General features: G+C 44.3%; 1 protein-coding gene across 2 annotated transcripts in view; it reads right to left on the bottom strand.

The window, feature by feature from the left end:
* Nucleotides 1–10,431, bottom strand: part of CTTN (cortactin) — a 38,211-nt gene extending 27,780 nt beyond the window's left edge. For both annotated transcript variants that reach the window (XM_075837977.1, XM_075837978.1), the window contains exons 1-2: nt 10,324–10,431; nt 1,405–1,485 (exon numbers count right to left, since the gene is read on the bottom strand). In XM_075837977.1, the coding sequence (XP_075694092.1) occupies nt 1,405–1,485 (81 nt within the window). In that variant the 5' untranslated portion in view covers nt 10,324–10,431. The remainder of the gene's footprint in view (nt 1–1,404; nt 1,486–10,323) is intronic.
* Between the last annotated feature and the right edge of the window lie 5,282 nt (nt 10,432–15,713).

The following is a 15,713-nucleotide window of genomic DNA, read 5'->3' as shown; positions in this document are numbered from 1 at the left end:
TAATGGAGGGCTTTTTGACAATACCCATATTTAGGGTGAGCCCCAAAAAAATTTTTTATTCCTGCAAATTGGTGGGCGTCCAATCTCTGGCATGGGTGGATGAAGGTTTCTGCCTTATATATTGCGTGGCATATAAATTTGTTTCGTGGACAATCTGATTTAGGATGTCGTCCGTTATAAATAAATGGAAGTAATCTATTTGGACAAAATTTGTATTGTCCACGGTTATGCCAGGAGTGGCCGTAAATCCGTGGATTCTAGGCCCAAAAGATGGGGCAGGTGCCCATACAAGAGCCTGGACTGGAGGGACCAGGCTGTCCCGTGCTACAGCGCTACTTGGCCCTGCGCTTTCATGTTCTGCAGTTTCGACTGCATCAGGGACAACGTCCCCTGAAGATGAACCTGAAGTGGCGCTGTCATCGTCACTACCTAAAACAGGTTCCATCTCGGACGCCATCTCTGATGCGGTCTCCGACTCAGACCACAGCATGGCGTATGCCTCCTCGGCGCTAAACAACTTCCTCGCCATAACGTAACTAACACTAACTAAACAAATTTTTTTTTTTTTTATAAAACACACAAACTAACTGCTATATATATCTACACTACCGCTAACAAAAAAATAAACCGCTATTGCTATATATATTATATATATGTGGATATATATATATAATTATATACTCCCTACCTGCCTATTCTAATAGAATAAAAGCAAGAAAGGTAGATATATAGAAAAAAAGATAGATGGATAGATAGATTGTATAGATAGATAGAAATCTATCTATACAGAGAATGTTTTAGAGTGTAACTGTATTTTTTTTGTAACTGTAACTGTAATCTTCTGGCAGCAATTCTCCCGAGTCTCTTCTTCTCCTCAAACTGAAACAATGTTTGAGGAGAAGAAAAGAGGCAGGAGATTTACTGCCAGAAAAGTCAAAATAAAACAAATGTGGTCGCTGTGATAGGTTTTCACAGCGACAACATGATCAGGGACCATCAGATTGGTCCCTGATACTCTGCCCAGTGCCCAGAGCTGTTGGTAACACTGTTTTCTATGCAGAAATGCATGTGATCGCTGTGATTGGTTGTCACAGCGATCACATGTTCAGGGGTCAAAAGATTGACCCCTGACATTCTGCCCAGTGCCCATGGCTGTTAGCAACAGCCAGGGCATAGAGCTGTGTGCACGCGATCGCGCGTGCACAGTCTCTGAAGTGCGGCCGTATATATACTATACGCCGGACTTTAGAGACCCTGACCGCTGGCCGTATATTTACGGCCAGCGGTCGGGAACCTGTTAAAGCAAAAAAACCAAAATTAAAAAATTCAAAATTAAAAACCATGTGCAGAATAAAGAATGGAACTAAACGCAGAATGACTCAGGTCTGCCCTTCACAAACTCACCACAAAATCGGGATCCGTCTCCCAGTCGTCTCCGTCATCTGCAGAAATGGAGAGAGAATGTCCTGCTGCCGCTTTCCACATCTGGAAGATAAAAGCCGCCACCATTATACTCAGCCAGGATATCGTTACCACATCAGAGAGAAGAACAGGAACGCAAGACATAAGAAATTTGCAATCTTGTTAAAGGGACAGTAAACAAAATCTCAAAACCGCTGCTAAGGAAAAGTGGAATTGTTTCCGACGGCTACCGGATTCCACCTCTTTTTGTCTAGCCCTTTGGAAAATAAAAGTGGGTGTCCCATGAAGACAACTCTGAACAATATGTCTAATTATGGATGTCATAGAAGGGATGGTTCTCCCTCTCCGGACTCCCCACTATGAGCCAAGACTATAGTACTCGAGCCGTCCTTATATTACACGTACAGCCATTCATAATACTACTGCAGCGGCTGCGATACCTGGCTGGTTGGGGCTTCCCTCGGCAGGGGGCGCCAGAAGCAGGAACCAGGGCGGAAGTGGCTGTCTCTGATAAGACTTTAAAGAGGCTCTGTCACCAGATTTTGCAACCCCTATCTCCTATTGCAGCAGATCGGCGCTGCAATGTAGATAAGAGTAACGTGTTGTTTTTTTTAAAAACGAGCATTTTTGGCCAAGTTATGACCATTTTTATATTTATGCAAATGAGCCTTTCTAAAGTCCAAGTGGGCGTGTTTAAAGTAAAAGTACAACTGGGCGTGTGTTGTGTTCGTTACATCAGGGCGTTTTTACTACTTTTACTAGCTGGGCGTTCTGATGAGAAGTATCATCCACTTCTCTTCAGAACACCCAGCTTCTGGCAGATCACGCTGTGACGTCACTTCCCCAGGTCCTGCATCGTGTCGGACCAGCGAGGACACATCGGCACCAGAGGCTACAGTTGATTCTGCAGCAGCATCAGCGTTTGTAGGTAAGTAGCTACATCGACTTACCTGCAAACGCCGATGCTGCTGCAGAATCAAATGTAGCCTCTGGTGCCGATGTGTCCTCGCTCGTCCGACACGATGCAGGACCTGGGGAAGGAAGTGACGTCACAGCGTGATCTCTGGAGAACACGCTGTGTGTCTGTGCACTGCCAGAAGCTGGGCGTTGTGAAGAGAAGTGGATGATACTTCTATACACAACGCCCAGCTAGTAAAAGAAGTAAAAACGCCCCGATGTAACACACATAATACACGCCCAGTTGTACTTTAACTTTTAAACACGCCCAGTTGTACTTTAGAAAGCCTCATTTGCATAAATATAAAAATTGTCATAACTTGGCCAAAAATGCTAGTTTAAAAAAAAAACAAAAAAAACGTTACTGTAATCTACATTGCAGCGCCGATCTGCTGCAATAGGAGATAGGGGTTGCAAAATCTTCTGACAGAGCCTCTTTAAAGTAGGGACCCGATTGGTTGACATGGGCATCTACTCCACTTTTCCTTTGCACCAGTTTTGATACATCTCCACCTCTGTGTAACCTCTGCCTCACCCGACATAGACAAATCATAATTTATAACTTTCTTTACATGCTCCAAAAATTACCCACGCTGGTCTAAAGGCCTGCTTACACATTGCAATCGGCGCCACTCTAGTCTATTGGCTGTGTACGGTATTGCAGTTCAGCCCTATTCAACTGAATGAGGCCGAGCTGCAATACCAGACACTGCCTTTGGACAAGAGTTGCGCTGTTTCTGGAAGAAAGCAGTCACGTTCTCCTAATCACATACAACCCCTTTAAGATTGTATTTTATGCCTAACAAGCGAAACCATAAATTTCCATCCGTGCGAAATCTCATCAGCAATATTTTTTTTTTATTCATTCGTTCGATCATTATTACAGACATTTGTAAATCGGCACAATAGTCTTTCCGCAAGGCACTTTTCGTCGTACGATCTACTCGAGGCAGCCAGAAAATCAATCTTGTTTGTATTTATTACATCTTCCATTCATACTTGGAGAACGCCTCTGAATGGGAGCAGTCCAGAACGTCCATGTTATCAGTCGCGTCATCGCGTTTACTAGCCGCCATCAACAACCTCTTCTAATGACACGTTTGCAGTCTCCCTCTCACCAAGCAACAGCGATGACACAGACATGGCTGAAAACGTGTGCCAAACGCTGGACCCCTGCCCGTGACCCACATGTCTCATTCTAGAACAAAGTGGTAGATAAAGAAGAATCACGAAACATCAACGAGTGAGCAGAACGCGTCAGCGAGCAGCTTGCCCTCTATGACTAACCACTTAACCCCTCGTGGCCTGCATATAGCTATTATTTTAGAGATTTCGTTTAGGAAGAACTCCAACTGCACAAAATATGGGATAATGCTCCTCTGCTGGCAACTGAACGGCAGGGATATGGCGTCTTGGATAATAATTCTTGTAATACTCAATCCTCATGATTAGAAAATGTGACAGCCAATAGGTAAGCACTCCCGGTGGGGCAGGATAGTCTTGATGGTTGCCAATGCTTCTCCAGTGATAGGGTTACCCGCAACGGTTTATATTGTGAAAATGTAATCTGCCAGTCTTGGTTATATAGAAGCATGCCGCACTCTTTAATGTGAACAATAGGTTCAAAATTATGTGCCGATTAATTTCAGAATATATAATTGTAGGGGCCGGAGCACCTATCCTCAGATACCCAAAACACTTGTACAGCCAGTTCAATTATACAATTTTGGCTGCCTTCAGCCACCACTAGGTGGTGCTTACTGCATACGACCAGCACATTGAGCCATATTGGAGACGCACACTCCCTTCCTGTAAGGTCTGTATAGGCAGTACAGCAGGGTGGGTGCACTTTATGGCAGTTGATATGAATAATAGTCAATGGAGAGTAAAATGTAAGATTATTACAGTCTCCATGAAGTGACTGAGTACAGCGCCTTCCCCTAGAGACCAGTGACAGAGGAGATGCATAGAGTTTAATGCTATCCTACCTTATCTAATCCTCCAGCAGTACAATAGAGCTGACACTGCAGACCCTGTCCCAGTCTGTACAGCACAGCTGACAAGTGTGCTGCAGAAAACAGGAGGCGTCAGCCCATTGTTTGCATTCTAGTGGCCAGTGCCACAATATGCATAGCTTACAATCAAAACACGATTTATGGTTAGTTCACACTGCGTTTTTTGGCACGGACGCTGACCATGCCTGGTTGAGACGATCGTTGTCCCGATGCGGCTAGAACTAGATTGTCTAGAAACATCGGGAGCGCGCACAGTGCAGAGCAGCTTGATTGACATCGAGCCGCTCACACCCCCTTTTATAAAAGACAAGACTTCTATGGGAGAGTCCTTGCCGTAATTACGGACAAGAATAGGACAAGTTTTATCATTTTTTCAGCACGGACACCCATCCGTAAAAATACTGACAGGTGTCCGTGGGCAAAAGAAATGAATGGGTCCGTAATTACTGATGAAAATTACTGTCGCGTGCATGGGGCCTAAAGGGGACGCGGCGCTCGCAGAAGTGCCAGGGCCCCTTCATTGTGCTTATAGGTTGGGGTCTCGGAGGTCGCATCACCACAATCAGCGTCTACATCCCAGAGAACCCCCAAAAAAAAGCCGAATTTGATTGGTTGCTATGGGCAACAAGGCCTTTTTTCAGTTTCGATGTTTCAGGCCCATTGTCTCCATTGGTCGTGGTCCGGGGAGTAACGTGATGAATTTGGCTTATATAATGTATAAGTATTGAACGTGTGTACGTTTTGCTTCCTGACAGGATACATAAGGACATCACCGCCGTCCAGATAGATTTATTACAGGCTCAATAAGAGCAGCTGCTGTTAAGAGATTACATTGGCCACTAAAACAAGTCCCTGGGCACTCTTCAATAAAAGCCATTTATTTACAGCATTGCCTATGACCACGGAGCAGCTCTGAATACAGCGCCATTGTTCAGCTCTGCATCACGACCGACATTATTAGAACTGCGTTAATTGTTACCCTAGACGCCCACAACCTAAAGCGAGCTCTAACAAGGCAATCCAGTCCTGCGAGCATTCACTGACAAGAGGAAAGTCACCGAACAGTGGCTGCCAATTGCACATACCCACCGCTTATCCATCTGAAAATAAACGGCATTAAAGGAACAGTGTTACGTGTAGTTCAGCCTGAGGGGAGGTGCATTCGATTGCAGGGCGATATTCTTTGCAATATCGCGTGCATAGACCTTTAAGGCTTCGTTCACATCTGCGTTTTGCCTTCCATTTTAGCGGATACATCTAAATGAAAAAACCGACACAATAACATATACTTGACGGAAAGCAACAGATGGTAAAATATTCCTTTTTTTGACAGATCCGTTTGCAGGATCCATAAAGAAAAACGGACACTTTACCTTCCGTTTGTCGTCAGTTATGCTCCGTTTATTAACAGATTCGTTTTTTCAGTATTCCTTTTTTTATTAGTTTTTGCGTCTTTTTTATTTTGCGCACGTGCATTTAAAAAAAACTGATCTGTTAAACGTAATGGATAAGGCCCTGTTCAAACCTGCGTCATGGGTTTCCTTTGTTCTGCTCAATCAGATGAGCCGATCAAGGGAAAACCGGAAGAGACTGTTCCGTTTCACCACGGATACCACCGGCAGCCGACGGAACCCATTGGCTTTCCGTCGGGGTGTCAGTGGTTTTACAGAAAACTATAGCGCAGCATGCTGTGCTATTATTTCTGGTAATCTCTGCCGGATCTGCGACAGAGTTCCCTAACATATACGAACGGAAGGCATATCCGTTTGTTTCCGTCATCCATTGACTTCAACCTTAAAAAAAACCTGGAAAGCTCCTTTGCGTCAAGTTTCCACCATTTTGGATGGAAAAAACAGTGCACCATACTAAGGCCTCATGCACACGACCGTGCTCGTAATTACGACTCGTAATTACGAGCACGGCCGGCCACGGGCAGCTGGCCGCTTTTGCGAGCCGTGCTCCTATTATAAAAGTATAGCAGCACGGCCCGTAAAATGAAAAAATAGCACATGTTCTATTTTTTTAACGGTACGGGCACCTTCCCGTGAGAAAACGGGAAGGTACCCGTGGCTAACAGAAGTCTATGCGCCAGTTATTGCGGGTCGTAATTACGACCCGCAATAACGGGTGTTTTTACGGTCGTGTGCATGAGGCCTAAACTTCTGCATCAGTCAAACGGAAAACCTGACGGAACAGAGCGTAACAAAGCACAGCTAATGCAAAAAAGAACCAAAAACATTGAAATCTGACCGAGCTGAACAACGGAAAAGCACAACCCACATGTGAATGAAGCCTAAGGTGGGTGGCGTGTGAAGGTGCGGTTCCACTTCTGGCAACCAGCAGAATTGTGAATGTAGCTCTGAAGTATAGTATCTGCTGTAAAATAGGGGCTGTGACTCGCAATTGGCGGACATTGTGGCCGACAGCGGGTGGCACTAGGGGAGAAATTTTTAGCACATGATGGGAGTCATTGTGACAGATCATAATAGGGCATTGGGGTGCATTTTAGGGGCTGCCACTGTATGAGGGGCATACTGAATGGCACGGAGTGTATTGGATTTGGTTGGAAGCAATATTCCACATCTGTTCAGGAAACTGTAGCACCTTGTCCCGCCCTGTAATATAAACATTTTATAAAATGGTGGCCAGAGGTGGATTTTAATATAAAGTGTAGGTTCATTAAAGATTTATTATGCGCAGGAGATAATTTGACTAATTACATTATAAAAATCATTAGTGGGATACGAGGTCTGTGAAGAGAAGACGTACGTTCCTGCAAAGTCTCACTCAGCCGCCCGTCTCGACATATGTCCCAGCGCACACAGTCGTAACCTGCCAAGTAATGCGCAAATGACTCAGGAGCCTGAGCACGCTCCAACTTTATAGGATCAGCACTTTTTCCCCCCCTTCACAACTATAAGCTCCTTAGCCACAGACCACCATATGTTATAGGTATTCTTAACCCTTCACATTCCAGGTGAGATTCCGCAAGGAGAGTGCATATTTTAGAAAAACAAAGGCGCAGGTCTGTACATGATAAGGAACGTGAAACCAGGAAATAGTGATCCGTCACACCCTGCAGGGGACACCTTCCCTGATCTCCCAAATACAAACGTTCTCTGTTCCTGCTTATCAGATCCCCACTTCATACACACAGCCCCGGTAGCTGCGTCACCTCCGTGGCCTTATTAATGGTCACCCCCGGAACGATGATTGCCGTATAGATAGTAACAGCGATAAATAAGAGAAATAGCAGGAACAAGGATCAGGATTGAGAGAATTTACTTTTTTCTTTTTACATGGGAAACATTGAAATTGACTTCGAGGGGCCCATTAGGGCACAACTGATGCCCTACTAAAGCACAAAATAAAACTTTGCCACGCAGCATTGAATGGGTGAGCGCCTATCTTTCGGTTCATAATCAACTGGGAAAAACTAGACACGTGCGCCGCCACAACGCAGAGTACAGACTGGCCCCTCATATTAGAAACGGTTAGGGAGCCTAGTTAAAAACGGCGCAGTCGCCCATAGCAACCAGAATGTGGATTATTCCTGGAACTGAACGATTCAATTCTAGACCACAATTGCGGCAAAACAGCGACGCAAACCATAAGTCAATAAACGCTTTATTAGCTGTGGGTTTTGCCGCACAGTAATGGCGCACTATTACCGCTGCGTGTGAAAGTCATGTTATAGGGGTTTTCCCATCTCGGACATTTATAGCCTACACACAGGATATGCTATAAAAGCCCAACAGATGCAGCTCTGGGTTATCTCTAGAACGTGACCCCCGTCATACTGTCAGTCACTGAGTTATAAGATGGCCGGGCTCCTCGAAAACAGGCGAGCGATTTTGCTACGCCGTGTCCGGAACTCCCATAAAAGTGAGTGGGCGTTCCGGAAACCGCTCAGCACAGCGGGCAAACATATTTCCATAACTTCTATAGGTGTCCCGAAAAAAAAATCTGCAACTGAAAATTTGTGAATGGGGGTAGTTTCTGCAAAAAGATTAAATTCTGCAACAAAATCCGCCACGTGTGCAGGTCTTAGGCCTAGTTCCCCCAGAGTATTTTTCAGGCATTTTTGACCTGCCTGAGCTTTTTTGGAGGACCCGCCGGCACCATTGAGAACTGCAAGTAAAAAGCGCTATTACTGCCAGCCATTGATTTCAATGGGAGGTCAGAGGCGGAACCGCAGCAAAAAAGAACATGCAGCTTTTTTTCCCGTGGCTAAAAGATGAAAAAAAAAAAAAAAAAAAAGACGGAAAATGGGAGGCTATTTCGGACGTTTTTTTTTTTTTTGTACCGATGCCAATGTGGTTTTCGCGTCAAAATCAGCACCAAAGAAACTGAACAGGGCCTTAAGGGGGTTTTACACAGGACGATTATCGGGCAGACGAGCGTTCATATAAAGCTCATTGCTGATTGGTCGTATAATTTTAAAAAAGTTAATTATTATCGCTGTCGGCAGCACATCTCCCTGGGTAAACACGGAGACGCGCTGCCGACATGATAATGTATGGGGGAAGAGCAATCGGAGTAACGACCGCTCGTCCCCATCCATAGCGCCGTGTGACCGGAGCAAGTGAGCGCCGATCAACGAGGTCTCATTGATCGGCTCTCGCTGCACCGGCCGAACATCGGATAAACAGGCGACACATTTTACTTGTACTAATACATTGTAGAAAACGATCAGGACTGAAGAGACATTGACTGTTGATTTAATAAACTGTCTACAGGATTCATAGACTGGATACAATTGTAACAAAATCACAGAAGTGAGAAATATTAAGTGTTTTCTACACCTGGATATAAACAACAAATTTTTTCATTCATTTAAAGAAAACAGAAATCTTAACTTGTCTCCTTTGAATACACTCAGTTACAGGCAGGTCTAGATCTACATAGGGGAATATAGTAACTCAGGGACCGGCGCCTGGACATGTCTGGCCGGTTTACCTTTGGTCATGGATTAGGTAAGGACAAACTCTAGAAGCCGTCAAACCAGTCAAGGAGCCACTGGCCAACAATAAGAACCTCAATACAAAACCCAAAAAGATGCAAAATTCTAGGCGCCTCAACTACACCACCCCTGGGACTTGTCCAACAGTCCTCATGGTGGAGGATCCCTTTAAGGCGCAGAACATTCCAGTAGTCACTGACTGGGTGGGGAGTAATGAAGACAGTGGTATGGGGGAAAACCTTAGTGACAGAAAATACCCTAGAAGGAACCTAAACTCCTGGGGTATATTCACACAGTGCAGTTTTTTTAAGCCACAACCAGGTGTGAATTAAAAAAAAAAAAAAAAAAAAAAAGGGAGGATAAGAATCTTTCCTATATACTTCCTCTGCCTTTAAGATTCACTCCTGGTTGTGGCTTCAAAAACTGCATCCAAATACAGCACCAAAAACTGCACTGTGTGAATAAGGAGCCGGATTCTACAAGGAAGACAAGAGAAAGAAGTGTAGAAGCAGCGGAGGAGCAATGAATAGTAATGAGGAGTATATAGAGATCAATGAGGGATGGGAGACATATAGCAGAGATATAAGGAGGGGTCCAGAAATAGGGTGGAGGATGGGAGTGAGGAGGTAGAATAAAGAGGGGGGGGGGCAGGGATTCTGGAGATGGTGGAGGTTTGGATGATGATGTATGTGATCATTGCATAGTCCTCCATGGTGACAGGCTCCGGATATGGGTGCAGGGTGATAAGGAGCAGCTGACTATGGTGACAGGGTGAGGTAATGAATATCGGCACAGGAGGTGGCGCTGGTGACAGGGTAAAATGGGACCTTGAAGGAAGAGGGGGTATGAGAAAACATACGGACTACCAGCGAAGATACGAGGAATACAGAAGAAAATAGGACAAAGCCGCAAGAGAGACACGACATGTAATAAGACACAATGCAGCGCAGCCCGCCGTCTCCTCACCCTGCTCCCGGTCACGGCTCCGCTCTGGACTCTGGAGAAGGAGGGGTCTGGGTGTCGGAATCCCGCTTCCTGTCTCTCCCGATCTGACGTCACACGAATCACGTGATTATCCTGGTCCCAGCTCTCTTCCCTGTTCGCATCGATCACGTGATACCTGGAATGTTACATTGTAATCGGCGGGTACCAACCTCGTGTGTATCCCATATGTAGCTCCCGTGTTGCCTGTATCCCATATGTAGCTCCCGTGTTGCGTGTATCCCGTATGTACCTCCCGTGTAGCGTGTATCCCGTTGTGTACCTCCCGTGTGGTGTGTATCCCGTTGTGTACCTCCCGTGTGGTGTGTATCCTGTACTAACTTGTTTCTCTTGTACCAGTCTTAGGGCTTATTCAGTCGAACGGGATATACGTGAAAATCACGCGCGTCGCACGGACCTATATTAGTCTATGGGGCCGTGCAGACAGTTGCGTGATTTTTACGCTGCGTGAGTCCGCTGCGAAAAAGTCACGACATGTCCGTTCTTTGTGCATATTTCGCGCATCATGCAGCCATTGAAGTCAATGGGTGCGTGAAAATCACGCGCACCACACGGAAGCACTTCCGTGGGACGAGCGTGATTCGCGCATCAGCAGTCAAACTATGAATATAAACAGAAAAGCACCACGTGCTTTTCAGTTTACAAACATCCAAACGGAGTGTCATAATGATGGCGGCTGCACAGAAATCACGCAGCCGCGCATCATACGGGGCTGACACACGGAGCAGTTAAGTGCCTTTTGTGCACGCAAAACGCACACGCTCGTGTGAATCCGGCCTTAGTGGGATGTGTAACATGCATGACATTGTTCTGATATTGCGTTACGGCCTGTATTAGGGTATGTGCACACGATAACGACCATTACGTCTGAAATTACGGAGCTGTTTGCAGGAGGAAACCGCTCCGTCATTTCAGACGTAATTGCTAGTACTCACATTTTGCGAGGCGTCTTTGACGGCCGTAATTTGGAGCTGTTCTTCATTGGATTCAATGAAAAACGGCTCAAATTACGTCCAAAGAAGTGTCCTGCACTTCTTTGACAAGGCAGTCATTTTACGCGTCATCTTTTGACAGCGACACGTAAAATGACAGGTCGTCGGCAAACCATAAAAAAACAGCTGTGAAAACAGTGTCGGAAGTGTGCACGAGGCCTTATATTCAACAGTGTGTTCTATGGACAATTAATGTAAAGCCTTTCGTTTCCATTGAGAATATCACCCATACATTCTTTTTTTTGTGGAACCCTATATAGAATTTTTTTTTTTAGCCAGTCTCCATCTTCTCTCACCAGATAATGTTTCATTACAATTGTTGTCCCGTTGACACAAATCAACTACTTCCTAAGGTTATTACAGCGAATAACTGACCACGACACCTTGGAACCACCAGAAGAAACGGTTCTAGGGGCCTAGCCTTCCGAGATGCAGAACATTTTTCTTTTATTTCCACTGGTCATGACCAGGATGATGTTCAGCCTCTGAATGTAAATAATACTGTTTCTATTCACCGACAACAAGCAGAGATTTTGAAAATGCTTAAGAATTGATGTGTGACAAGACAGCTGCATCGTACCAGTTCTGGCACAGTTAATATTACACTATGATGACTAGTTAAAGAGGCTCTGTCACCAGATTTTGCAACCCCTATCTGCTATTGCAGCAGATAGGCGCTGCAATGTAGATTACAGTAACGTTTTTATTTTTAAAAAACGAGCATTTTTGGCCAAGTTATGACCATTTTCGTATTTATGCAAATGAGGCTTGCAAAAGTACAACTGGGCGTGTTGAAAAGTAAAAGTACAACTGGGCGTGTATTATGTGCGTACATCGGGGCGTGTTTACTACTATTACTAGCTGGGCGTTGTGTATAGAAGTGTCATCCACTTCTCTTCACAACGCCCAGCTTCTGGCAGTGCAGCACTGTGACGTCACTCACAGGTCCTGCATCGTGTCGGCACCAGAGGCTACAGATGATTCTGCAGCAGCATCGGCGTTTGCAGGTAAGTCGATGTAGCTACTTACCTGCAAATGCTGATGCTGCTGCAGAATCAAGTGTAGCCTCTGGTGCCGACACGATGCAGGACCTGCTAGTGACGTCACAGATCTGCACTGCCAGAAGCTGGGCGTTGTGAAGAGAAGTGGATGACACTTCTATACACAACGCCCAGCTAGTAATAGTAGTAAACACGCCCCGATGTACGCACATAATACACGCCCAGTTGTACTTTTACTTTTCAACACGCCCAGTTGTACTTTTGCAAGCCTCATTTGCATAAATACGAAAATGGTCATAACTTGGCCAAAAATGCTCGTTTTTAAAAAATAAAAACGTTACTGTAATCTACATTGCAGCGCCGATCTGATGCAATAGCAGATAGGGGCTGCAAAATCTGGTGACAGAGCCTCTTTAATATAAATTATCGTAAAATAATAGTCTTTCTGATTTCTTGGTGAACGCAGTGGAAAAAAAATACTAGAAATATCCAATAAAAAATAAGGGCCCCTAATTGAGCTATACAGATAGTTGGAAGGGGGCAAATTCTAACTAGGATATGTTATACAATCAGATATAACCAGATGGACCCAAACAAATTCCAAAAATAAGAAAATACCCAAATAATGTGTAAAAAAAAAAAAAAGGTACTAATTATTACTATTTTTTATTAAGCGCCACCTGTCAGAAAAAGGATACAATTATTTATGTTTAAGGGCAACGTTATTGTCTCCTAGAAATAATTCTTATAGCTCTGTACATGCGGCGGCATCTGATGGAGCAGAACTATTTTTTTTTTAGAGGAAACTGCTTCCATATGAAATCGGAGGCTAAGGCCTCATGCACACTTGCGTGTGCCGTTGAACGGCCGTTAATGACGGTTCTGTGAATCACGGACCGCATCAATGCAAAGGCCGAGACTGTTCCTTCAAAAACAGGCAGAAGTAGGACCTGCCTTATTTATAAATGTGCCAGGGTGCTATCAGTTAAAAAAAAACGGATCGCATCCTGACGGAAAGGATTGAAGTGGGCATGAGGCCTAAGGGAGGTACAATGGCAGCCCTATTACGTGTCCGTACAAAACTGGCAGTGTTTAACATTATCTTATACGCTCGTGTGAATGTAGCCTTAGGCTATGTTCACATGCTTAAAAAACGGGGCGGTTTTCAAGGGAAGAAGTTTTTTAAGCAACTTGCATTTTCTGCAGCGTTTTTACGGACGTTTTTGGAGCTGTTTTTCTATTGAGTCAATGAAAAACGGCTCAGGAAGTGACATGCACTTAAAAAACGCCCCGTGGGAACGGAACGCCGTTTTTCCCATTGAAATCAATGGGCGGATGTTTGGAGGCGTTTACAGCCCCCTGCATTTTTACCTGTTTTTTTGGGGTGTTTACAGCCCAAAAACGGTTGAAAATAGCCCGTGTGAACATACCCTCAGGCTTCTTTCGCACTACCATTAGTATACGTTTACCCCTTTTCCATCAGATGTTTGGAAAAGGGTATTAAAAAAAAAAAAAAAAGAGGGAGAAAGGGCGCTCCTCTGGGGTGATGTATTTACTCTTAAAATGTCTCTTTACGGTGAAGTTGTAATTGACTCACCTGGTTTGGTTGTGCAGGATCATCAGCACAACTTGACATAGGGGTTTGATAATCTGGTGACAGAGCCTCTATCTCCTATTGCATGTGATCAGCGCTGCAATGTAGAGAACAGTAAAGTGTTGTTTTTTTTATAAAAATGATCATTTTTGTCCAAGTTATGAGCAATTTTATTTATGCAAATGAGCCTTTCTAATGGACATCTGGGCGTGTTTACTTGTTTTACTAGCTGGGCGTTGTGAATAGAAGTGTATGATGCTGTCATATGATGCTGACATCCACTTCTATTCACAACGCCCAGCTAGTAAAACAAGTAAACACGCCCAGATGTTACAAACACAAGACACGCCCAGTTGTCCATTAGAAAGGCTCATTTGCATAAATATAAAATTGCTCATAACTTGGCCAAAAATTATCGTTTTTAAAAACAAAACAAAAACGTTACTGTTCTCTACATTGCAGCACCGATCACATGCAATAGGAGATAGGGGTTTGAGAATCTGGTGACAGAGCCTCTTTAATTGTTCGTCTGGTAAACTTTCCGGTACACTGTGCAAGCCTCAGGAGCGGACCCACGGTGGATGCCTCCAAGCCTGGAGTTTCCTCGACGTGGTCTTTTGATTTGTTTTTCGGGATATAGGAAAAAAAGCTCCTTGTGTCGGGCGCTTCTGTGTTTTTTGTTCACTCCAGACCCGTTTTTTCGAATAAAAATGTTTTTATTTTTGCATAACGTGAGTAAAAAATATATGGAACACAAAAGGATAAAGTATACGTGGACTGCAACGCGTTTCAACGCCGGTCCGGCGTCTTAGTCAGGCAGATAAAAAAGTTTTGTAGTCCACGTATATTTTATCCTTTTGTGTTCCATATGTTTTTTACTCACGTTATGCAAAAATAAAAACATTTTTATTAGAAAAAACGGGTCTGGAGTGAACGAAAAACACAGAAGCGCCCGACACAAGGAGCTTTTTTCTATATCCCGAAAAACAAATCTCTTCCATCAGAGGAAGAGAGGATTGAAAGATTAAACGGAAAGCAACGGTTCCGTTAGAATTACCATTGATTTCAACGGTAATTCTTTTGCTTCAGTTGCTTTCCATTTGTCTCCGTTCGCTAGGTTTCTGTTTTTTTTTTTTCACAGAAACAAACGTTCTGCAGACGGCACTTTTTGCTTCCTTCAAAATAAAAGGAAAGCTAGCGAACGGAGACAAATGGAAAGCAACTGAAACATAATAATAACCATTGAAATCAATGGTAATTCTAATGGAACAGTTGCTTTCTGTTTAATGTTTTGATCCGCTCTTCCTCTGATGGAATAGAGGTAAACTTACACTAACAGTAGTGTGAACTCAGGCTCTGTTCACATCTGCATTAAGGTCCCATTCTGAGGTTTCAGTCAGAACGGGACCCCGAGCAGAGACAAACTGACACCGACGGAAACCAGAGGGTTGTGTCTCTATCACCATTGATTTCAATGGTGACGGAGCCGGTGCCCCTGGTGTCCGTTTCTCTCTTTGGTGCACCGGATCAGTCGTTTTGCCAGAAGCAATAGCGTAGTCGACTAGTGCGATTAGTGTAACTTTACAATTCATTTTTATTAAAAATTTGTTTTATTTTTAGAGGTATAGCTGCTTTGTATACTCTGTATACAGAGCAGCTGTATGCATCGCTAAATCCTGTTCCCGAACCACTTGTGGCCGCCTTACTTTGCCCCATATAAGCCCTCCCTCCCAAATACTTTTTTTTTTTTCCGTTTCAAGTTCTTCT

Source organism: Rhinoderma darwinii, chromosome 9 (genome assembly GCF_050947455.1).
Source record: "Rhinoderma darwinii isolate aRhiDar2 chromosome 9, aRhiDar2.hap1, whole genome shotgun sequence".
NCBI lineage: Eukaryota > Metazoa > Chordata > Amphibia > Anura > Rhinodermatidae > Rhinoderma > Rhinoderma darwinii.
This window is presented reverse-complemented; position numbering and strand designations above follow the sequence as displayed.